At 43.2% G+C, this 23,529-nt stretch overlaps 2 protein-coding genes across 2 annotated transcripts; both read right to left on the bottom strand.

Annotated features, from left to right (window-relative positions):
• Positions 1 to 926: 926 nt before the first annotated feature.
• MYSM1 (Myb like, SWIRM and MPN domains 1) lies at positions 927 to 18,372 on the bottom strand. Its single transcript, XM_040073119.2, has 20 exons — positions 18,245 to 18,372; positions 16,263 to 16,338; positions 15,999 to 16,069; positions 15,654 to 15,731; positions 15,497 to 15,523; positions 14,928 to 15,006; positions 14,306 to 14,404; positions 12,962 to 13,716; positions 12,002 to 12,132; positions 11,092 to 11,195; positions 10,138 to 10,215; positions 9,395 to 9,483; positions 9,021 to 9,075; positions 8,893 to 8,943; positions 7,995 to 8,069; positions 6,927 to 7,115; positions 6,609 to 6,741; positions 4,978 to 5,083; positions 4,801 to 4,858; positions 927 to 4,015 (listed from the first exon to the last, which is right to left on the bottom strand). Exons 1-20 carry the CDS (start codon positions 18,301 to 18,303, stop codon positions 3,857 to 3,859), a joined length of 2,472 nt encoding a protein of 823 aa, XP_039929053.1. The 5' UTR covers positions 18,304 to 18,372; the 3' UTR covers positions 927 to 3,856.
• Positions 18,373 to 20,066: 1,694 nt separating this feature from the next.
• On the bottom strand, positions 20,067 to 22,322 carry LOC120756536 (CARD- and ANK-domain containing inflammasome adapter protein-like). The gene has a single exon (XM_058421850.1). It carries the CDS (start codon positions 22,320 to 22,322, stop codon positions 20,067 to 20,069), a length of 2,256 nt encoding a protein of 751 aa, XP_058277833.1.
• Positions 22,323 to 23,529: the final 1,207 nt, after the last annotated feature.

Raw genomic sequence — 23,529 nt, 5'->3', positions numbered from 1 at the left:
TTTAGTGATCTCTGCTTCCATGGAAACAATTTCTCAGCACAATTCTAAACCCTGTAAAAGTAGGGCAGTAGGTCTATGTAAAACAGCAATTAAACAGCCCAAGTACTTTTATCTAGGCCATTAAATACTTTGTCCAGCATCACATGTGATTACAGTGCTCACTGGGATGTTAAACCACCAGCTACTTCCCGTGGGGATGGATGAAGTCCCTTATCCCTCACTTCCTGCGGGGTGCACAGCACCTCTCCCTCCCCATGCAGACACTCGGGGTGCTCAGCTGTGCCATACCCTCCTTTTAGGGTGCACTGTCCTCCACAGCCCCTCTTCCCCCTACCCCCGCTGTGCCCTCATGGCTCAGCCCTGCCCTGCAGAGTGGATTCTCTCCAGCACAGCAGAAAGGATCTGGTGCCAGAGCTGGAACCAAGACCCCTGGATCAGATCTGGGGAGGGAATACGGCTGATGGGAAGGGATCTGTGGGGCACCTTCAGGATGCGCCCATGCAGAGCCCTCACGCTGCTGATTCAGGACTGAGCTGCGTGTGGCAAACACGGGGGTACCATCCCAGCATCCCCGCCTCCAGTGCCATCGGAGCATCTTCTGGGGGGGTGTAAAAGCAATGAAGAACTCCCTGGCGAGGCACTCCTGCCCCGAGCGCTCCCCGCATCTTCTGAGGGGGTGTAAAAGCCATGAAGAACTCCCTGGCGAGGCACTCCTGCCCCGAGCGCTCCCCGCAGAGGTTCACACGCACGCCAAGCACAGCCCCGCTCCGAAGCGCTCCGGCAGCGGCTGGGACGAAGCGCCCTCTGCTGGGACCGAGCTCTGTTCTGGCACCGGGACACGGAACAAAGAACTCGAGCCCCAAAGGAGGCGAGGAGCTGGCACAAACACAGACACACCTTCCAGGGTAGTGCAGGTGCAGCCTTTATTAGTAGACTCTCGTCCGTCATCAGTCGGAAACAGCAGAGAAGCAAGCAAAGGAAAAAAGCACTGAGTATCAATGGCAGCGGCGTGAACTTTTTTACCTGGTTTTGGATTTTATTTTTTTTTTTTTTCAAGTGACTTGTTTTTGGAAAGTTAATTAGTCTTAAAAAAATAAAAATAGGGATGTTCCCTCCCCTTGCACACAAGATGTGCACCCCTGTGAAGCAGCACTGCTGGTAGTTGGGAGAGCAAAACATGATTCGGCCAATAAATGCCCATAGGGATATCAGCCAGAAGTGACATCTTAGGGGGGTTGTTTGGGTTTATTTTGGGGGGTTTTTGTTAATTTCTTTTTTCCTTTTCTAACCTGTTGAATTCCAGTTTTAACTGCGTTATTCTACTCACTACCCAACAATTTCTCATGTCCTGAGCAACAACTTGGTAAGGTGTAACACTGGTCCTATGGAAAGGAAGATATTAGTCCACACAGGTCCACTGAAACAAAGCCTGGATGGGGGAAAAAGGCTTTATAATATAAAACTTTCATGCCTAAAATGTGTTTGGTAGAACTGATATATTAGTAAAACAGAATTTTATTTCCTGGGAAGCATGCAACTTCCAAACTCGTATCATTTAACCACTCAGTGAAACTAAAGGATGAAAAGCAAGTTAGTTTATTTTCTTACCCTGGCTCCTGTCAACAAAATCATTACTCAGCATCACAACTGTGCTCTTTCCAATTCCTATAGAATTCTGTGTGGTACACTGGATCCCGATGGTCCAAGCATTGTATTTTCTCCCACACCACCCAGCAAAAAACACTTGGAACTCTGGAGCCTTTACATGTGTGTCAAAGGCTCAATCCTGCCCCATGTCCTCAGAAAAAATTGCTTCAGAAGTCTGGGTGGGTTGCTCAAAAATTTCCTTAAGTAACGCCACTGTTACATACAATGCTAGAACTGTGTTACTTTACCTCAGTGATCATTGAAGAGGGAAGCAGGCAGGACCTGGGTAATCCTGACCCATCCCTAAAGGGCTGGGAATCGTGTGTGGACAACGAGCAGCATCTACTTCATGGTGCTGTGACAAGAGAGGTTCAAAATCCTCCTCCTAGAAGCTCTGATTAGAACTGTCAGGACATTGACACTGAGGGATTTTCCAGAGTAACCTGTGCAAAGCTGCAGCCCAACACGCCATGCCTGAGGAGAAAGAGGAATGCTCTCCCACCTGGAGCATAGCTCAGCCAGGAATCCAGGCAATAGTGGTGGGCAGGATGCCCCAAAGATGAGAGTTTAGAGTAAATGCAGACTGAGTCAACAGGCCAGAGAGAGGTGGATACATCAAGTGGTAAATTACACACAGCAGTGGGACCTAAAGCTGTGCACCAGCACAACACAGAGAGAGCACACAAGAGCCACCAGTACTTTGGAGTCCACAGCTCTCAAATGTGGGAAAAGCACTGAGTTTCAAGGGCTCACATTTCCATCTGATCAGGTTCTGCTCCTTCCCCTTAGTGACAGAAAGAGACTCAGGAGGCCTGATAAAAATATAACATCAACTTCCTGCGAAGGAGTTCCCTCCTTGGGATGCAATTCTATGATTATAAAGCTTTTCAAACTCTTTATACAAACAAAAAGCTGAAACATATAAAATCTTTAACTTCCATTTATGTTATATAGAACTATATATATATATATATACACACACACATTTTTTCTTAAAATAAAAATTGGGTCCATTGTCTCCCCTCTAGATATAAACTCAAAGTCTTGCTTAAGACTAATATATTTTAGACCTCTCTGAGAAACTCTGCCCAAGATAAACATGTGTAAATAGTAAAACCTCTAGACAAGTTTTCCTAGTATTTAGAAAGCAACATTTAAAGCACATTTCTTCTAAAAAGATTCACAGTGATACAGCTCATGAAACATTTCCAAGCTGCAATTGGGAAACTTCTCGAGATCAATCTGTCACTGATTTATCTAAATATATACCTGTATGAAACCATAACTGAGGAACTGATATAAACAAGTGGTTTTCTCTGGTACTGATTATAGAGAAAACTCCAAATATAAAAGTAGGATTTTTTTTTCTTCAAAACCACAAATCCTTTTCTGCTCATTGCACTCAGTTTGCCATCAATCAGGAACTCTTGTTTCCACAGGAAACAGTGGCAATTAGAAGTGGACAAACCACAATTATCTGGAGAACAACATAAAACCTCCCTGTAGAATGGAAGGTCAGAAAGAGGCAACCTGTAGTAAAACAGGAGTTAGTATTTCCACTGGAAACAAACACAGCCACTACTGAGAAGTCATGAAACTTTTTCTCCCCAATATAGAAGCAGGATGACAAAGAATGTGCCAAAAAAGCTACTTGACCATCAGAAGCAATGGGGAAAAGTAGTAAGAATAATAATGGTAAAAAAAGGAATTGGGTGATGTATTTTGCTACAACTGGATGAAAACTTCTTACTGGACACCAGAAAAGTCTGAGCTACAAAACTCTCATTTCAGTTAAGTTTCCCTTTTGTGAACTCATTCAAACTTACAGGCTCTGAAGCAAAGGAACAAATTCATTCTGAATTAGAGGTGCACGTGTAAAAACATTAGAGAAAATTCCCAAACTGAAAGACTTGAGAGAGGACAAACTCTCCTTGAAGACTGATGCACAGCACTCTTGACAGGGTGTCCTGTCCTGTTCCCAAAGACCAGACTTCTCCAGCAATTAACTCCATGGCACTCATTAGCATTAAGCATTCCTCGGGCACACAGGTCACACACATTAGGATTTTTCAAAGTGTTTTTAAACCGCAACAATAAGATGACACTGGATTCTTACAGCCACTAGTAAAAGGGATAACAATTCTGAAAGAGTTGACATAATGGAGAGGAGGGAAAGAAATTAAAAAATGAAATCAAAATTCCAAAGCCATCACACTGGCAATTTGTGTGAACGTTCATTCTCACTTCCTTCAGTGTTTTTTTCACTCTTGTATGTGGAAAGGAATAAGTTTTCTATCTGAGTCAAGAATTCTTCAGCGATGAGGCAGTTTGTTACCTTGCCCAAAGTCTTCCTCATGCACTCCAAAAGCTAGGCAAAAGAAAAGGAAATCTGCTTTAAATTGTCATTTCCCCCCTCTTTTATCTGGTAAGTATTGCAAAGAGATTTCTATTTATTTATTTAGGATGAGCACTACAAAAAGTGTACGTTATAAATTTAAAAGGAACAGGGTGATCTAAACCCAAGCATTTAAAACTAATTACCCAACAATTTAATTTCAGAGCATTCTACCAACTCAAGTTTAGATTTACACTTTATAAGCAAAGATGCATTGAGAGGAAACAACAACAACAAAAAATCGATGTCTGCAAGTTTTGTGTTTATGTCTTTTGCTTTGGGCAGAGTTTCTGTTTTGTTTGTGCAATAATGGTGCAGCTGCCATTAGTCAGAGCTCCAGAGCAGTGACTACACTGACTGGAAAATTAAAGTTCCTACTTATCCATGATAAACATGGCACAGCATTGTTTTACTGATGGAACAAAGGACCAGGAAGGCCAAATCTGCCCATGTGTGCAGGTCTTGAAGCTGAAAGCACACAAAATGCCGAGGAGAGACCGGAGAAATTAATTGTCATTAATTTCTCTTCAAACTGAGAGTCAAACCCGGTGTCTGCACGTAACCACACCCCCACCTCTCTCAGAGGAGGATCTTTATTTTCACTGTGTTGTAAGTAAATAAGCTGTGCCACAGAAATCATTTATTATCATAATTTACATCTCTAATTTGTAAAAGTGTAACTCCAGGTGACTTCTGACATGAAACAGGTCTGCATTTAAAAAAAACATCTAATGTAAAAAAAAGTTAGGAGAACTTACTTTCTGCAAACAGGTCAGGTCAGAATCTCTATGAAAAATTTTATCCATGGGGACACTGCTGTTGGAAGAAAAACAAACAGGAGTGCTGGAGAAAGCAGCCACAGGTCTTGACTGAAACATAACAATAAATGTATGAAAATTCCAACCTAGCTGTTTGTAACAGAATTGGATGCATACCTGTGGCAAAATCTGTATTTCTCAATTATCCACCTTGTTTTTTCAAATATTAATTCCCACTGAGGCTCCTCCAACATCTGTTCCATTTCAAATTTGTAGGGCAGGCCTGCAATCAATTGAAGATCATTATTCAGTGTTTCTGCTACACTCCACTGTTTTTTTCCTGCTTAGTTTAGGTGCAACCCCTTCCCTCCCCATAACTGTTCCTCATTTATTACTGACTGTGGAAGCCTGTAGTTGTCCTACTTGACAACATTAAGGTTAAAGGATGACGTGTTCTGGATTCCAAATTTAACTCTGGTGGGAGTAGGAACAAATCTGTTCTACTCCCTGCCCTTGCCAATTCCCATTCCATAAGGAAGGACACAGAAATCTACAACAAACCCAGAAATGGAAAAATGAACTGAGTGTTTCTGACTTAGTTGCATTTTTGTAGCCTAAGAGTTATATGGTTACTAAAATAATAAAAAAGGTTTGGTTTTTCAGAATGAATGGGCTGATGGTGAAGTGCTGACTATTGTTTCCACTTTCAAAGGAATTTTGCTCAGAGATGAAGAAATTCTTCTAGTTTACTGCAGGTGGGGGAAGAGAATTCTAAAAAATATTTTAAAAGGACCATCAGAAAGTTATTTGCAGAATACAATTCGTTTACCAAAAATCAGGGAGAAAGAAAGAGACTGTACATTTTAGTAAATCATCTCCAAAGAGCCAGAGGAGATGGCATTTTGTAAAACCTTGATTTCAGGAGCTAAACAGAAATCTGAAATCCTCTGACAGAAAATGCACATGACGACAAAAATGTGTACTTTCCATGGCAATAGAGTTTATATTTAATTTATAAATAGAGGGAAGAGGAGAGAGAATGGGCAGCTACCAGAACCATCCACTGTTATCAGGGGAATTCTCCTCAAATCCATGTCAGGAAAAGAGCAGAAGATCTGATCATCATTTGCAATACAGCAAATTTTATGTGGTATGTCCTAAACTGTTCAAGAAAGGAAAAGATCCTGTTTTCATGAAATGCCAATGGTTTTTTAATCAGGAATTTGTTCCCTTAGGTAGGGGTTCATGCCAGCACCATTTCAGCTTTTGTGCCTTGGGTTCCCCTGGACAGCTGGCACATTGATTTGATCCTCTGACCTTCTAAATGCCATGTTACTCAAAAATTAAGGATTTTTGGTTACTATAGGGGCCAATTCTTTGCTATTTACTTTTGTCTCCCAGAGCAGTAAAACAGGGGAAACAGTTTCTAAGCTGTTCAAATGTATTCTGTATGTAAATAACAGTGACCTGTGTCCCAACCCTTTCACTTCTTTCAGGAATTGCGGAACTACTGAGATCAAAGATCAATCTCATATGTATTCATACTTGTGTATTCCTGCTCTGACAACACAGACAACACACAGGTTTATTCTCTGAGTGAAATTCCTGCATTTATCCAGCACATGTTACCATTATAAATGACACCATTTATATAATGCCATCATATCACCAACATAAATACAAAACTACTGATTTCTCAGGTTCAAAAACAGGCATCCTCCCCTTAACACGCAAAAGGAAAAGGAGAATTGAGACACTGGAGTAACCAGGGGTTTAGCAAGGACACTGAACTAACCAGGGGTACTTACGATAGGAACCATCAGAACTGATCTCCTCACTAATGACCAGACAGGTGATCTGGGAATAGGGAAGAGGATTATTCCTGTTGTAAGGGCTTATGATCATCCCGATGAACATGGCACCACCCCTGGAGAAATAGCTCTAAAAAACACCAAAAACACCACAGACAAAAAACCAGACTTACTCCGAACAGCAATGCTAAAACCTAAAGAGCAGCTTTTATATCAATTTATGCTGAGCTGATGTAAGATGCAGCGGTGCAGCAGCGAATTCCCCTGTGAACCCCAGGGAGGCTTCAGGGGTGTGTTGCTATGTCTGGGCTGTACCTGGTACTTAGCCTGGGTGTCGATGTCGCGGATGGAGGGGTTGGGGTCGAAGGCAGGGTGCGAGTGGTACCAGCCGATGACCTGGAAGCCCCTGGCTGCCAGCGACTCCGAGGCCTGAGTCTGGGACACCGGGTCCATCTCACACTGCAGGCCCGTGCTCAGGCTGTTGCACGGCTCCGCTGCGCACACCTGGGGAGAGAACCTCCAGCTGCATCAGGGCAAGGAACTTTCTGGCACTGAAGGTCCTGAGTTTGATCCTCACACAGGGCACCATTAAAATGCAGGGGGTTTATCTTCCTTTCTTCCTGCTGGAGCTGGGATTAATGCTTGGACTCAGTTGTTTATCAAGTTCTTATCTAAAGTACAGTCTCACGAGTTGCGAGTTCTAACTGACAAGGTAGAAAATGGAGGTGTCTCTAACTCTTTCCAAGGTCTTTTAAGCATAATTTGTCCAATAATGAGATGACACCTATACTATTTCTACTTTTAACCCAATAACCAACCAACCATGGTCCGCAATGCAGACCTTTTCACCCAATTAGAAAACACCACCCAAACCCATGAAGAAGAAGGTGAAAGAAGAGCTTAGCCAATGCCTTAAATCCTCCATCTTGCCTTATATATATTACTATATACTAAAACCTTAAATTCTAAGTTTTGCATCCTGTGACATTACACACTTCTATTCAAACTCCACACCCATAATCACAGTGCTATCACTCAATTTTGGAAGCCTGTTCCACAGCCTCAGGTCAAATGTAGTGCTCTCTTGAGGGTCAACACAGAAAGCTTGAAATTCTCAGCTTCCAGGGTTCCAACAGCAACCTCCATCAGTTACAGAAAACTTGCAGAGTTTTAAGAGTCATTCACCAGATATTCCTCAAGATGCAGCTGAAACTTGAATGTAAGCTTAACTTTCATATTTCAAGTCTACAGTAATGAATGTCAACTTTAATATGTTTAATTAGTTGCCTTTTAGAAATAAGTTATGTCTATTCAAATTATAACTTAATCATAAATAATAATTTCAGTTTTAGTATTATAGAGAAAATGTGAAAAGACACTTACTTCCACAATTTTATCAGCTTCAGAGTACCTTCCACCAAGCAGCCCAATCACTTCTGCCAGAGACACGTGAGAGTGCTGGAATGAGATAAACAAGTAGCAAAGTCCAAGTTGTGGGATTTCTCACAAGTCAGTGACTTCTCAAGGATATGCAGATGGAAAACTCAAGACAACTCCAGACTCTCAAATACCCAGTACTTCCATTTAAAGCAAACAGAAAAGATGAAATTTGCTTATTATGTACACATCAAGATGCAGTGCGAGGGTGCAACACTTCCATACATGAGGCAATGCTGGCTTCAAAAACTGCAGCTTGGGCAGTGCTGAACAACTGCACACATTTTGGTACAACTTGTTATTCTTAAAAAACCCACACACTGCTTTGCAAGCACAAAATCAATTCCCAGACCGGGAGAAAATGAAGCCATAGGTTTCAGAAGGGCAGTCTGTTTCAGAAAGTAGCTTTAAGCAAATTAGATTTCAAGTATGACAGAGAGCAGTAGGTAGCAAAGCTCCCAGTAAAGTAACAAAGCACTTATTAGTTTTTCTAGAAGGTCAATAGTTGTACATTAAGCACAATACAAAACCCATTCATTTCAGGGGGTTTATTTAATAGTAGATTCTCACTTCTAGGTCTGACTGGAAGGGATCACAGAATGATTTGGGTTGGAAGGATCCTTAATGATTATCTCATTGTCTCCCCTGTCATGGGCAGGGACACCTTCCCTTGGACAGGCTGTTCAGAGCTCCACCCAACCTGGCCTTGAACACTTCCAGGGATGGGGCAGCCACAGCTTCTCTGCTCTCTTTTCTTGGTCTTGTTATGTCGCTCATTAAAATAAAGAACCAAACCCACAGCATACACATCAGAGCTTTTTGAAAGACAAAACTTAATGCTCACCAAATCCATGATTAAAAGTGCTTCAGAAGACACTTTCACCTGAAAGGGCTCCTGAAATGATAAACACAATAATAAGAAAAGTAACCTAAGCAATGGAGCCTTCTCAGTAATTCACTCGAGGTACATACCTGCTTTTCTTCCGTGAACAAACAGCATGGTATCAGCTGAAAGGGATCAAAGGAACTATAAAATGAAAGAAAATTTCTCTAAAGATGTAGGACAGTCAGGAAATTTTACAAGTTTCCCACTGAGTCCTCGGCAGAGGAGGAATAACCTTGTTTTCTTCACCGGATTTTCTCATCCCACATTAGGATGACTTCCACCAAATACAGAAATGTCACTTCCCACACTCCTGAATTCCAACACGGAACATCTGAAATGCATCCCTGCTATTTTAGACCAGGATATATATTAATGCTGTGCAGGGTTCCAGCCTGACATGACGCAGGACATTTGTTCCATTTCTAGCAGATCTATGTTTAAACAGGATGTAATCAAATACCTTTTGATTTGTCTCGAACCTTTAGAAGATTTTGCAGGTTTCAGTTTTTCTTCCTCTCTCCTTCTTGCTAATTCTTCAGCTGAGAGATGCTGAAAAGATTTTTTTAAAAATTGAATGATTCAATGTCTGAAGTGCTTTTTCAGCCCTGATTGCAAAACGAGCCCAGAATAAATTCTTGATATCCCTGTCCTCTTATCCTTTTTTATACAGGAAAATTGTATGTTTACAGTACTTCACTTTTCATGTAATTTGTAATTGTAGGAACAGACATATATTTTCTCTCCAATTCTCCCATAAAATATTTAATCTTGTATGATTTTTTTAAGCACTTAATAAACCACAGTATTACTGGGGATATTGCTAGTAGCAGAATTAATATTAGGAACTCATTATCACCTGCATAATGAGCACAAGGAAACCATATAGGACTGAAAAAATAACATTTAAATGCCATTCTCCCATCTCCTACCATTACCCTAGAAGCAGTTAACTGAAAGCAACGGGTCGTGAAATCTCCTACAAGACAAGGCGAAGAGTTTTATGGCCATAAAACCCCTCTGCAAACCCCAAATGCAGCTGTACTTATCAGGATAAAGATGTACCAGCTACTGCAATACTTTCAAATTACACTTCCACAAGAGAGGTGAAGTCCCTGTGACTGATCTCTTGTCTGATGCAACAGCACCTTCAGCAATTAGCAAGAATTGATGATTTAAGGTAAGTTTAAAACACAGGAGAGCTACCTCAAATGTCTGTCCTTCCAAATCCTTCGCATCACACCAGTTTCCCCACGGGTCCCGCACTCGCCGTCTTCTCGTGCGCTGAGGCAAGAAACCACAGTGAGTCAAAGCTCTCGCCCTGAAAAATCTGCATCCTTCATCTAGGCAGCCAGAAGGACGCTGTCCAAAAGGTCACTGCCCCCAGGAATGGTACTGACATTCCAGCATGTTCCCAGAAAATAAAGAACACCCTGGATTTCTGCAGAATTAAGTAGTTCACAATCTGTCATGAATTATCATCAGTAAAGTTTTTGGGGTTTAAGGCTGTAAAGCCTGTTCATGTTCCATGGAATATCAGCAACAGGGCATTGATGTCCAGCTCTGAATTAATGCTCAGACAACACACAAAGCTATAAACTCAGTGTGTTTACATTTAGTGTATGCTACAGTTCTTTACATTTCAATTTATTATTTTTAAAGTGGGATTGATTTAGTCTCCCTCTCATCAACTGATTTACTTTGCTGTGAAGGCCTTAAAAAATGCTACATTAAGTGCGAATATAAAAATTAACTCTGGCAAGCCTCGGTAATTTGTGCAGTTATAAATGAGTTACTGCTCCATTTAATTGTGTGCACAGGGCTCTCAGTAAGCCATAACGTATACCTACTGTATTTAACAGCTGAAATGCAAGCAACTTAATCGCACTCTGCAATGCACTTCGCTATTTTGTGGCTAATAAATTAGGGAGAGGTGGGGAGCACGGGGTTCAGGCTGCAGGGGAAGGCCTGCAAGAAGTACCTGGACACTGAATGGGTGTGAGACACTTGTACCAGGACATGTGAGTGGGTGTGAGACACCAAGACTGACACCTGAATCACAGGGCACTCTAAGGAAACTGTAAATTCCCTGAGGTGCCCCGGCTCACAAATGCAAGCTGGGAGGATTTTCCCCTGCTCGGCGCTGCCCCCGGGCTGTACCATGGACTGCAGGCGCTGGGCCAGCTGATAGGCTTCCACCGTGTCCTTGCCCTCCCTGCAGCGGCTCCTGTCGGCGGGCTGGGGCCGGTTGTACACGGCCTGCTCTGCGGGACACACAGGGGACAATTCCCGCGTCAGCAGCGCCACGCAGCACTGCCACACACACAGCAACGACCCGGGTAAACGACAACAGCAAACGGCACGGGGAGAAAGCAACCAAAACCATCACGGTAAAGACATCTCCTGATAGTTCTAATTCTGAGATGGCACAGCCCTCTCCCACTACACTTTTAAAACAACAAAGCCTCCTTCTTGTAAATTAATTTTTAATAACTTTACTTCAGACAAAATGTAACTGCAGGACATTGCTCCTCTCCTAGGTGACTGTCGTTCAGCTTTGGACCAAAAGTCATTCAGTCTAAACCAACATCAAGTTACAGGTGCATGCTCACTTTTAACAGGTCATCTAATTTTAACACTTGCCCTGTTTAAAAAGTAGCCCTGAGGATGAAGGCATTGGTGTTTATTTAGGAAATGGTTATAATTTAACTGTGGGAAAAGAAACAACTACTTGAATTCTGCCTAATAAGGAGGGCAGAATTTCAGACAGAGCTGGTATCAGCAGACACAGAAAAGCACGAAACAAAACAAACATCCCACCAACTGGTGCGTGGCTAAACATGAGTAAAGGGAAATAAAAAGAAAAAATAGAAAGTTTTGTGTAAACCCAAAGTTCCTAAAAGATTAAAAGGTTCCGAGCTCCTCTAGATTTCCAAGGTTATGAGAGAATAAGGTCCTTCCTAGCAAGGATGAATGTGCATCCTCTGTGTGAGCAGCACACCCTAGCACTGAGCAGCCCTTCACTGCACCAGCAGAGGCTCTTTATTGACTCTAACAGAAATTCCATTACCACAGCCAAAGTTGATTGCTCCTATCAGCTCCAGGTACGTGTGGATCCGCCCAATGCAGTTGACGTCCCCACAGTTCTTCAAGCCTGGACGCACCGAGGTCTTGTTCAGGTATTTGGGTTTACATCTCTCCCTAAAACAAAGCACAGCACCTGCTCAAAGAGCAGAACAAACCACGGGGGGATGAAGGAATTGGGTGACTATTACTGAGGTCCTGTTTTCACTCTCTATGCATTTATTCTCCTTCCTTTACACTGATGCTGAATCTTCTCAGTTCAACACTTCCCTGGTGTGGAATGAAATTTTAGTCTTTGCGACTAGAAGCTGTCAGGGCATGAGACAACTGAGTGATAACAGAGTTAAACTCAGTAATTCGTTCTACTTCAAAGCAAGCACAAACCAAAACTGGCAACCAAATTATCCTGAGCCTCCTACAAGTCGCTGCAGTTCCTTACACTGATTTTTTGGAGATGGAATATACAGTATTTTAGTGCACAAGCACCACTCCAAGTTGATTCCTAATCTGAGGCATTCTTTTGGTCTCCATTATTTGCTCTAGCACAGATTATTACCTCTTACTACCCTTCTGTAAAGGCAGGGCTACAGAATTAATGCCATTGGTTATTTTAAGGAACCACTGATTAAAACCATTCTTATGTATAAGATGGCAAAAATGGCAAGAAAATAGTACAGCCAAAATAAATGCAGCCCATTCTGGTACAGAACATTCATTTTCTTAATGCTTCAAATTATTTTCATCACTCAGCTTGCAGGATGCCAGAGAAAAAAATCAGGAAGATGCAAAAGAAGCATTAATAATGAATGCTCTTCACTGGCAAGCTACCATACAATTAATTTCACTCTATTCAGAAGTAAGCTGTTAGTGCTAAATGGTGTTTTAACTACATCAGAGCAGGACATCTTAATCACTTATTTCAGTAAAAGAAATTAATGCATCTCACCACTGATCCAAAATATAATTCCTGATTTTCAAATAACGCTCTGGTGTTTTGGCCTGGCGCCCTTCAAAGAATTCGGGAATAGCCTGCTTTTCTTCTTCCAGGATGATGCTTCTGTCAACCTCCACTTCTTGATCAGGTGGCTTTAGCTCCTCTGCTTCCTCTTGATGATCTTCATCCACTTGGCAGGGAGAAGGAAAAAGCAATCCATTATCAGCCAGGTCTCTTTGCTCCTCACTGAGCTCCCGATCAGCTCCTTGTGCAGTCCCACGACATGTCACTGCTCCACCTTGTTCAGCTTTCTCAAGAAAACTTTTGTACTGCTGGTAATCCAAATTCACAGATTTATCCCCATTCAGGTGCTGGGAACACGTTGCTGCCACAGCAGGAAATACCAAAGCATCCACTCTCTCTGGCCTGGTGTGCTGAGGATCTTCTTTAGGCAAAGCAGTTGCAGAGCTGTGGCCAGCAGACGAAAAACCTTGTTCCACTGCTTTTGTTTCTTCAACTGGACTTTTTGGGATGACAGACAACTCCGACTTCCCTGTTTCCTGCTGGAAGGCAGGAGTGAGTAGTTCATCCATGTCATCAGTTATGTCCACTTCCTCATCATCTGACAGCTTTTCTATTTTCACCGCATTCAGGTTGGGGTCTGCACGGCCTCTCCAGTTTCCAGCTTCCACCCCTGGCCCATCTTCCATGGGAAGGCTGCTCCCACACTGACTCTGCTCTTCTTTTTCTGAATCACCATTTTTTGCCTTAGGAAAATATAAAACACTTTTAGGAGGGAAAAACAAACCCAAACCATCTGCTTCCCAAATAATATGGGCTGTTTTATTTGAACAGCAGATATTCTGAAGTTGTTTCTTCTTCAGTTTATAATTTGAATTTAGTTTAATCCATTGCAACTGACTTTTACACAGGATTATAGGTATATTTTAGGTCAAGTGTAAATTTACATCTATTTCCAGTCAAAAAACCCTAGAAAGTAGTTATTTCTTCTTAAAGCCCATGAAATCTCAAATGAGGCTGAAGCTAAAACTACAATACACAGCACAAAGGGCTGTGTAGTAGAAAACCAGTACTCTCAGACTAACGACCAACAGGGACCACAATTATACTGCATTTATTGTTCAGTTATACCAGCAACAAAAACAGTAGTCACTCGAGAAATTTGAAATCAGGTCTGACTTCACATTTGAATCTGCAAATAAGGATATTCCCCTTCTCTGAATATGGGCATGAATAGAGTACATGCTTTGACAGCAGTGCCCTGACAAGACAGATTAAAACCAAGCTATGCATTGGTAAACACCTTCCTGCCAGCTCCAGGGATGCTCCATTTACCTTGTTCCTGAAGTACTGCCGAGCATAGCTCTTAACCTGCAGAACAGTTCGAGTGCCGATCAGTTTGGCAATTTTCGTCCACCTGCGGCCAAATTTCACCTGCAACAACAAAGCACATGGAAGTGACCCAAACTCTGACATCCCAGACACGACACTGCATGTGTCAAATGAGTTCAAAACTTCATTTTTCATTAAAATGCACAAACAGCACGGCAAACCCATGGTAAAGAACCTCACTATTTATGTTCTACCAAGAAGGAAACTGCATCCAGTAGAAAGAATTATTGTTATTCTTAATGAAAGCATCTTCACCCATTTCAGGCACTCTGCTGCCTGCTATCCCAAGGAATCCTTGTGCTTGGCAAAGAACAATTCCTTTTACAATTGGCACAACCACATAATCTCTGCAGACCTTACAACAGTAAAGGATTTTACTTTCTTACCTGATTTGCCCACAGAACACACTACGTTTCTCATAGTTAATGCAGCTTTGTATTTATACAACCTGCTTATTCACATCAACTACTCTACTGTTCAAGACAAACTCATCAATTCAATTTAAAATATTATTTATATTTTTATATATATATATACACACACATATATATACAAACAAACTCACCAATCCTTGTTCAAACAGCTCTTTTTCCTCTGATGTCCACTTCAAGGAGCAGCCAGGTGATTTTGTAGGTGAACGCACCCTGGGAATGAATGCAGGAAACAGAAATCAGTCCTTCCCCAAATCCAGATATTCTCCAATCCCAGTCACCCAAGGCACCTTCTGGCAGGAGGAGTACTCCCCATCTTTGGTAAAACTCAAAGTATTGCTCTAAACATGAATGTGACTCATAAATAAAATACTGAGAATCACATCAGCTTCTCCATCATCATGGAAGATCCAAGGCAACTCAATCCTCATCAGTGACCAATGGCGCAGAAATACATCAGAGCAGGCAACACAGAAGTTCAGGTAAAAAGGCAACTAGAATTAACAATTTTTTATCATAAAGACTACTGTGCTACCAAAAAACTCCCCAAAACCTGGTTGTTTTCTTCCCGTTGAAAGGTCTCTTAAATAATTTCATATAGCCAAACAAAAGAAACTTTAATTTTATTGAAGTAGTATCTGGTAACTTAACAAAATCAGACACCACACTTAAAAATGCAATTCAACCGTTAAAATGTACGTACATGGCTTTTCCAGTTTTCTTATGTGGGCTGAAAATGCAAGAGTGAAAACAAGAATTAGTAATTGTGCTGCTGGTGCATATCCATCAAATAACCTTATTTTAGAAGGACTTTTCATTTCTACTCAGCTAATTAAGAATTTTTCCCAGACAGATCTTACCTTTTCACAGATCTTTTCTCCACCTCCTTTTGGTTGATCCATATTTTTTCAGAAAGTGATTTATTAGATAAATAATACCTGAAATAGTCATTAAGTTTTCAAAGCATCAGAGATATTTGTACATGTGAGAATTTTAATAATCAGATCAATTACACTGCTTCAGAATGACCCAGAAATTTGTAGAAACAAACAGTGCAGTTTCTACAGCAGGATTTCTGCAATCTTCCTAGAAGTTGACAGGGCTTCAGTCACCTTAACAGGGAAAGATTTGTCCAGCTCTTTTGGAAATAGGAGGCTTTTTAGCATTCTACAGGAAAAAATAAAACCAAATCAGCAAAAGGATACTCTTCTTCCAGCAACATCTTCTGAATGACAGCCCTGTTTTCTTCACTTATGCTGCTGTCCAACGTCCAGGGCTGCAAACAACAAAAATACATCTTAATATCTGAATTCTGTCACATTGTACTTGAGTACTGACAATCAATAGTTTCTAAAATTAAGGAAGAAGCACTTTTTACTTTAGGATAAAAACCTAAAAGGAGGGAAGAGAAAACACAGAAACACTGATAACCTTGCTATAAGCAGCATTGATTTAAAAAAAATACTTACAAGACTGTTGCCAGTTCTCCAAGATGAATCAAGATAGTGATCCTGCAGCAGGCTTGATGCTGTGTTTTCATGATCTCTGAAAGAGATTCCAGTGTTCAGAACCACTCTATTTTTAATATTCAACGTAATTGAGTTGTATTATCTCCACTTAACATTTCTACATCTTACGCTCAATAAAGCAAAAGCATTTTCTTGTAAAGGCAAACTGCTTTTCCTGCTGAGAGGTCCTGCTTGCACAAGGTTTATTTAATAGAATCCTGTCGTACAGGTTGTTAGAAGCAAGAAATAAAATCCTGGAATGGTTTGGTTGGGAGATCATCTCATTTCAACCCCCTGACCAGGTTCCTCCAAGCCCTGTCCAACCTGGCCAGGGCTCACCAGCCATACAGGGAAAAATTTCTTCCCAATATTTAATCCCATGCTCATACAGACTTTATCCAGTTTATATTTAACCTTTTCTGTAAATAACTACTAATTAGAGATCTGTCACTGATTAACATCATTGATCAGCCTCCTTTTTTTTTCCCACACAGCACAAAACCTACTTAGTAATTTGTGTAATTACTTGTTTTCAAAAACCTTTACTTCCAGAACATTCAGGCTTGTCTAAAGACTAATTAGCCCTATATTCCCTGCAGTGCTGCTAAATTAAACTCACCTACTGCTCTGAATTGCTTTGTGCAGCACTTCAAACATCTCTTTCTGGGATAAAGGATCGGGATGAGCCTCCATGTCCAGAGATCAGTACAACTCCTGCTTCTTTCTGAGCATAGCCAGGAGAGGGTGGGATCAAGAGCCCCCTTTGCCAGCAGCCTGTCTGCAGCAGTGGCAGGGGCTGCTTGAGGGCAATGTGTCTCTGGTGCAAGCCTCTCATTCTCTCCCAGCACCTGCAAGTGCTCGATTTGAGGCATTACAGTCACTGCCTACTCACTTCAGCATCCCTTATCTGTGAATTTGCTGCAGCCCAGAAAGCCAGTGGGATGCTGGGCTGCATCAAAAGCAGCAAGGCCAGCAGGGCACAGGAGGGGATTCTGCCCCTCTGCTCTGCTCTGGTGAGACCTCACCTGGAGTGAGGTGCTGCATCCAGCTCTGGGGGCCCTTACATAAGAAGGCCATGGAAGTGTTGGAGCAAGTCTTGAGGAAGCCACATCGTTGATAAGAGCACTGGAGCACCTCCCCCACAAATACAGGCGGGAAGAGCTGGGGCTGTTCAGCCTGGAGAAGAGAAGGTCGTGTGGAGACCTGATAGCAAATTTCCACTATCTGAAAGGGCTACTGGGAGGCTGGAGAGGGGCTCTTTGCAGGAGCTGGAGCCATAGGTCTAATGGGTACAAGAGGGAAAAATTAAGTTAGGTATTAGGAAGAAATTCTTTACTTGAGGGTGGTGATGCCCTGGCACAGATTTCCCACGGAGATTTGTGGATGCCCCAGCCCTGGCAATATTCAAAGCCAGACTGAACAAAGCCTTGAGGAACCTGTTCTAGTGGGAGATACCCCTGTTCATGGCAGAGGGGCTGGGATTAGATGATCTTTAAGGTCCCTTCCAGTCCTTAACATTCTACGATTCTATCAACCCGTTTTCTGCACCTCCGCCCGGCGTTCAGCTTTCCGAGCCTCCCTGCCTCCGCGAGCTCGCTAACACAGTTATACAACCCAGCACCTTCTCCGTGGGTATTTTAAGGATTCTCCCAGCAGCCTCACAGCGCTGTTCCGGCCTCTGGGGGATCCCATGACGGCGGTTCCGCCTTCTCCTCACACCAGCGCTATCCCAGCCCCGTTCTCAGTGCCCCTCCCGACGATGCCCCACACGGGCGCTGCCCCCTCTCCACGGGCACTCCGTGACACTCCAAGGTCTCTCCCGGGAAGCGCCCGGCCCGGGCCGCCCCCCTCAGGAGCGGCTCTCCCCTCACGACTCCCGCTCGCCGCGGGGGGACGGGGCGCGCTGGCCGAGCCGCAGCGGGACCCTCGCGCCCCTCACTCACCCCGGCGCGGCCGCAGGGTCCCCCTCGATGTCCACCTCGGGCTCCTCCGCCGCCGCCATGACAGCGGGCCCGGCGATATCGCAGGAAGGGGCGGGAGCAGAGCCCCGAGGAGCGGCGGAGGCGGAGATGGCGCTGGGGTAGGCGGAGCGCGGAGCGGCTGGGGCGGGCGGCGAGCTGAGGGACGGGGCGGGGCAGTGAGGGGACGCGGCTGGGCTGAGGGGACATGGCGACCGCTGAAGGGATATGGCCGGACTGAAGGGGCACGGCCGGGAGCTGAGGGGACACGGCTGGATTGAGAGAGAAGGGGAAAGGGGAGTGCGGGAGGCGGCGATGCGAGGCTGGGGCGCACGCTGGTGAGCGGCACCCTCAGAGATGCGTGCGGGTCTGGGCCTCTCACTGCCAGAAGGACATGGAGGGGCTGGAGGTGTCCAGAGCTGGGGAAAGGCCTGGAGCACAAGTGTGATGGGTTGTTTGGGGGTCTCAGCCTGGAGAAAAGGAGACTCAGGGGGGATCTTTTCTCTCTCCACAACTCCCTGCCAGGAGTCGGGCTCAGCTCCCAGGGATCAAGGGACGGGCCAAGAGGAAACAGCCTCAGGTCGCACCAGGGGAGGTTTAGATTGGATATTAGGAAAAATTTCCTCACAGAAGAGGTGATTAAACATTGGAACACCCTACCCAGGTTGGAGGCGATGGAGTCTCCATCCCTGGAGGTGTTTAAGAAGAGGATTGGTGGTACTCAGTGCTCTGCTTGACAAGGTGGTGATTGGTCACGGGTTGGACTCGATGATCTTTGAGGTCTTTCCCATCCTAAATGGTTCCGTGATCCTCTGAGACAGTGTGCCTGTGTCTTTCGAGTTCATGGTCATGTCTGTTCCTTCACCACAGCATTGCGAGGGTCAAGTTAAAGTGTTTTTTTATTGATAAAAAAAAAAAAATCAGTTTTCGTTTCATGCTTTCTTAAACCCATGTTTTGTTTCTTAAAAGGTGTTTGAGTGTTTGTGGTTACTTGGCTTTTAATCTGAAGGGAAGTATAAGGGTTGATTATCGTTAGAGAAATAACCCCACAGAACTTTCTATTGACTCAGAAAGTGACTCTGTTTATATTTGTGTTGTCATCTCAGTACAAAAATATTTTGAACCAAGAAACTCTTTTGCAACCTTTTTATTCTACATATTTTATCTTCGTGCTGGAATGAAAGTGAAATTAATAAATGGCAAATGTGATGGGTTTTGTTCTCTCTATTTAAAAATGCAAAAGGTAGACAATGATATGACAAAAGATGGAAAAATAATTGTTAATAATTGTTCTAGTCTCAGGAATACCTTGAGGAAATACAGACATCTTTCTATTCTTAAGAGATTTTTTTTAACTTGTGATTTTGCCAAACAATGCCTAACTAAGCTATCCATACAGGCTAATATTCACAGATATATGAAAAGATATTTTCTATCTTTGTCTTGATTTATACTAGAAGAGGTCAAACACAATGTGTTTAAGGCTAGAGCATTTTAAATAGGTCCCAAGTATGTGATTCATGAAAGATACACAAGACTAATTGATACTTAAAAGTTTAACAGTGTCTTTAAGATCCCTTTTTTCCGAGATCACTTGTGCTAACTTAATTCTGCCAGCTCAAGCATAATTCTCAATCATATTCCACATTAGGACTATCCAAATCAAATTACAGAGCATTCCTCACTTAGATGTAAAGTTTTTTTCCTTTACGTCTTCATTTTGTTATCAACATTTCCTTTCTCAGCAGTGTTAAAATTTGAGCCTGGTTTTCCTCACTTAGATGTAAAGTTTTTTTCCTTTACATCTTCATTTTGTTATCAACATTTTCTTTCTCAGCAGCGTTAAAATTTGAGCCTGGTTTTCTGTCTCATTACATTCCGCTACTTGCAGTGGGGTCTTTCTGAGGCTGTTCACAGCGAGTAAATTTGCTTTTTCCCCCCGTGACCAGCCGAGGAGGGCACTCACAGCCCCGAGGTGCCCGGCCCTGCAGGCGCAGTGCAGGGCAGTGTCCCTGCTGCTGTCCGAGGTGTTGATGGCAGCCCCGTGGCTCAGCAGGAGATTTATCAACTCTCCGTGCCCGTACTCCGCTGCAACGTGCAGCGCTGTCTTCCTCCAAACGTTTCTGTCATCGATTTTTTTATTTTTCCCCGAGGCCAGGAGAACTTTTGCGATGTCTGTGTTTCCTTTCATGGTGGCGTAGTGCAGCGGGGTGCATCCATCCATGTCCTTAGCTCCAGCTCTCCCTCCGGTAGCCAACAGCACTTCCACGATGCTGAGGTGTCCTCTCAGGGCTGCGGCGTGCAGGGGAGTTTTCTTCTCCTTGTCCTGTGCGTTGGGATCAGCTCCGGCCTTCAGGAGCGTCTCTGTCAGTGCTTTGTCTCCCTGCTCAGCAGCCAGGTGTAGAGGGCGCTTTGCCTGCTTGTCCTGAGCATTAACGTGAGCTCCGTGGCGCAGCAGCTGTCGGGCGACATCAGCGTGCCCTCTCTGACTGGCGATGTGCAGGGGAGTAGCAAAGTCTTTAGTGGCGGCGTTAATCCTGGCCCCAGCAGTGGCTAAAAGGCCAACGAGCGCTCCGTTATTCTGGAGCGCAGCAATGTGGAGCGGGGTTTCCTCCGCTTGGTTCCTGACGTTTGTGTCCATGCCCTTGCTCAGGAGCAGGCCTGCGATGGAAGCAGCCCCAGCCTGCGCCGCCAGGTGCAAAGCTGTGTCTGCGCCAGGAGTTCTTATTCCCAAGTTTGCTCCCTTTTCCATTAGAACTTCTGCTGACTCCGCTTTGCCCATTGCACAGGCCAGCAGCAAAGGAGTGTAATGCATCGTGTTGTGGGCGTTGATATCTGTGCCTCTGTCAATTAAAGCCTCTACAGCACTGGGCAGATTCTTCTGTACAGCTCTAAAAAGAGCTGACTCCATGATGTCAGCAGACAGATCTTTAGAATATTCCAGCAGTACTTTGAAGATGGATGGGTGGTTGCTGTTGAAGGCTCTTTCAACCGTTTTGGAATCGACAGTGGCTCCGGCTTCTAGAAGTACTTTTGCAGTGTTTTCAGATCCCTGAGAAACAGCATAACTGAGGGCAGTCTGTCCTCTCCAATCCTTTCCTTCAGGGGAGGCACCAGCCTCTAAAAGCATTTTGGCCAGGCTGCTCTCATCTCTAAGAGCTGCCATGTGTAAAAATTTGTGCTGATTCCTGCAGCTCCTTGCCTCTTCTTTCAGGAGTATCTTCAGAATGTGGCTGTGGTTATTCTCTGCAGCCCGGTGAAGGGGTGTCTTGCCTTTTATATCCAGAGTGTGTATGGAAGCACCACCTCGGAGAAGCACCTGGACTGCCCCTCCATGCCCTTTCTCAGCAGCCCTGTGCAGGGCTGTTCTCCCTTTCCTGTCCTTCACACCTGTCCTTGCACCTTTGCTGAGCAAATATTCCATGATGGATAGATGGCCATGAGCAGCTGCAACATGCAGGAGTGTTTCACTGGAAGGGTTTAGCACATTGAGCTCATTATCCTTCAGTGTTTTCTCTAACTCAGGAAGGGAGCCTTTAGCAACTGCAGCAAAGATGTTGACAGCAGCAGGGTCTTTTCGGGGCTTTGTTGCCCTTGAAAGTGGAGTTACTCTTTCTTTCTTCTTCCCTTTGTGCTTTTTCCCCCCAGGTCTGTCTTTTTTCCCCTGGTGCTGTTTGCTGCTATTTTCAAACCAAACTTTATCTTTTTCAAGTAAATACCCAACCAACTGTCTTCTGGCATCTCCAATGCTTTCATTTACTTCACTGACATACTTTCTTATCTTGCTGTAAAGTTTTGGCTCCACTTGCTTTAAACATGGATAAAAAAAGAGCCTGCAGGCTCGTTCACCTTGAGAAATGAGTATATCTAAAACCCGAGAGTTCTTTGCTGTTCGTGTCCTGTAGAAACTCAGGACCAGCTTTTTTTCTGGGGTAAAAACACCATTTTCTATCAGCCAGTGCAGGAGCTGGTCTGGGTCATTTATGCCTTGTACAAGTTCTTCTTTTTTAGTCCTTAGCACTTCAATTGCGTATGGATTTGTAAACAGGCTGCTTGAATGCATGGTCATGTTGCTAATCAAAAAATGAATTGAGATATTGTTTGACAGCACATAGGAAATAGCAAAGCAAGCTCACATAATTTCAGTCTTTTCATAGAACTATGATCCAACAACCATTGTAGGTCAGTGATAAATCTTTAAAGAAATAAAAAATCCCTCACCTTTGAGTTTCTAGTTGTTAGAAGTCCTTTGATCTTCTCTGTTCTTCCTTAGCAACGAGTACAGCTTAATAACAAAACAAAAGTCTTGTGATATGTAGAGATATTTCACTTGGAACGCTTCTTACAGATTTTTAATGCACAATTATGGATTAAAAAAACGCTTTTGTGAATCTGGTATTTGGATAGAAGATAGCTGTTAGTCGAGTTTCTCTGCTCCTCTGGCCAGGCTGGTTCCTAAATGACCAGTCAATTAAACATGACAAAAGAAAATTCACAGCATAGTTACTGTTGCCATGATCACATACCTTGTATGATCTGAAATGAAGGAGTGCACACTGCCAGCTATACAGGTGAAAACCCTACAATGTCATGAAATAAAAGCATAAAGACCTAGATAAAAATAAACTGTATAAGCAGCTGGTTATAAAAAGTCTTCCAGCCTTTCTAATATGAGCTACAGCTCCAGTCAGGAGTTTATTTAAGGCCATTTAGCTTGTCATTCTTGCTCTAACCCAGAGTCTGTCTGGAAGTTAATTCTCTTACATGAGGTAGATCAAGGCGTGTGATTCAGTGTGCAATATTTAAAGTATAATTAGAGCTTCAAATCTGTGTAGTCTTCCATATGGATGTAGGACCTTGGGATCTAGCTGTAATTAATTTAACTTATTGGTGTTTAAAGTCCCCACGGAAGAGAAGGAAGTAAAATAGTAATTATCCACACATTTTGAAACCAATTGAGAGAGAAATTGAGATTACAGAGTTTGGGGAAAGCTGGAGGTAAAACGAGTTGAAAAGCTGAAAGCTTGACCTTATTTAAGCAACTGGGAAATTTTGCCATCAGTTTCTTAGTTCAGTGCCCTTTCTGCTGGGTCCTGCTCCCTTTGCATGTGTTTTCTTTAATAGTATGTACAAGGTGACTGATAAGATTTTTAAATTTTCGCTGTTGATTTTAACTTTATAAGTAAGATCACAAAATTTAATCTAATTTAAAAAAAGTTTTATTGAAGAAATAGCTGAGAAAGGCAAGACTTTTAATATATATTTTGAAA

The sequence above is a fragment of the Hirundo rustica genome, chromosome 9, assembly GCF_015227805.2.
Source record: "Hirundo rustica isolate bHirRus1 chromosome 9, bHirRus1.pri.v3, whole genome shotgun sequence".
In the NCBI taxonomy this organism is placed as follows: Eukaryota; Metazoa; Chordata; class Aves; order Passeriformes; family Hirundinidae; genus Hirundo; species Hirundo rustica.
The sequence above is the reverse complement of the archived record's forward strand: the minus strand, read 5'-3'. Positions and strand labels throughout refer to the sequence as shown.

Coding starts and splice junctions, on each gene's coding strand:
- LOC120756536 (XM_058421850.1), bottom strand. CDS start 22,322: ATGCATTCAAGCAGCCTGTTTACAAATCCATACGCAATTGAAGTGCTA.
- MYSM1 (XM_040073119.2), bottom strand. CDS start 18,303: ATGGCGGCGGCGGAGGAGCCCGAGGTGGACATCGAGGGGGACCCTGCG. Junction 15,524..15,653: donor GAGAAAAGATCTGTGAAAAG/GTAAGATCTGTC, acceptor TTGCATTTTCAG/CCCACATAAGAAAACTGGAA. Junction 7,116..7,994: donor AAGCTGATAAAATTGTGGAA/GTAAGTGTCTTT, acceptor TTCTCTCCCCAG/GTGTGCGCAGCGGAGCCGTG.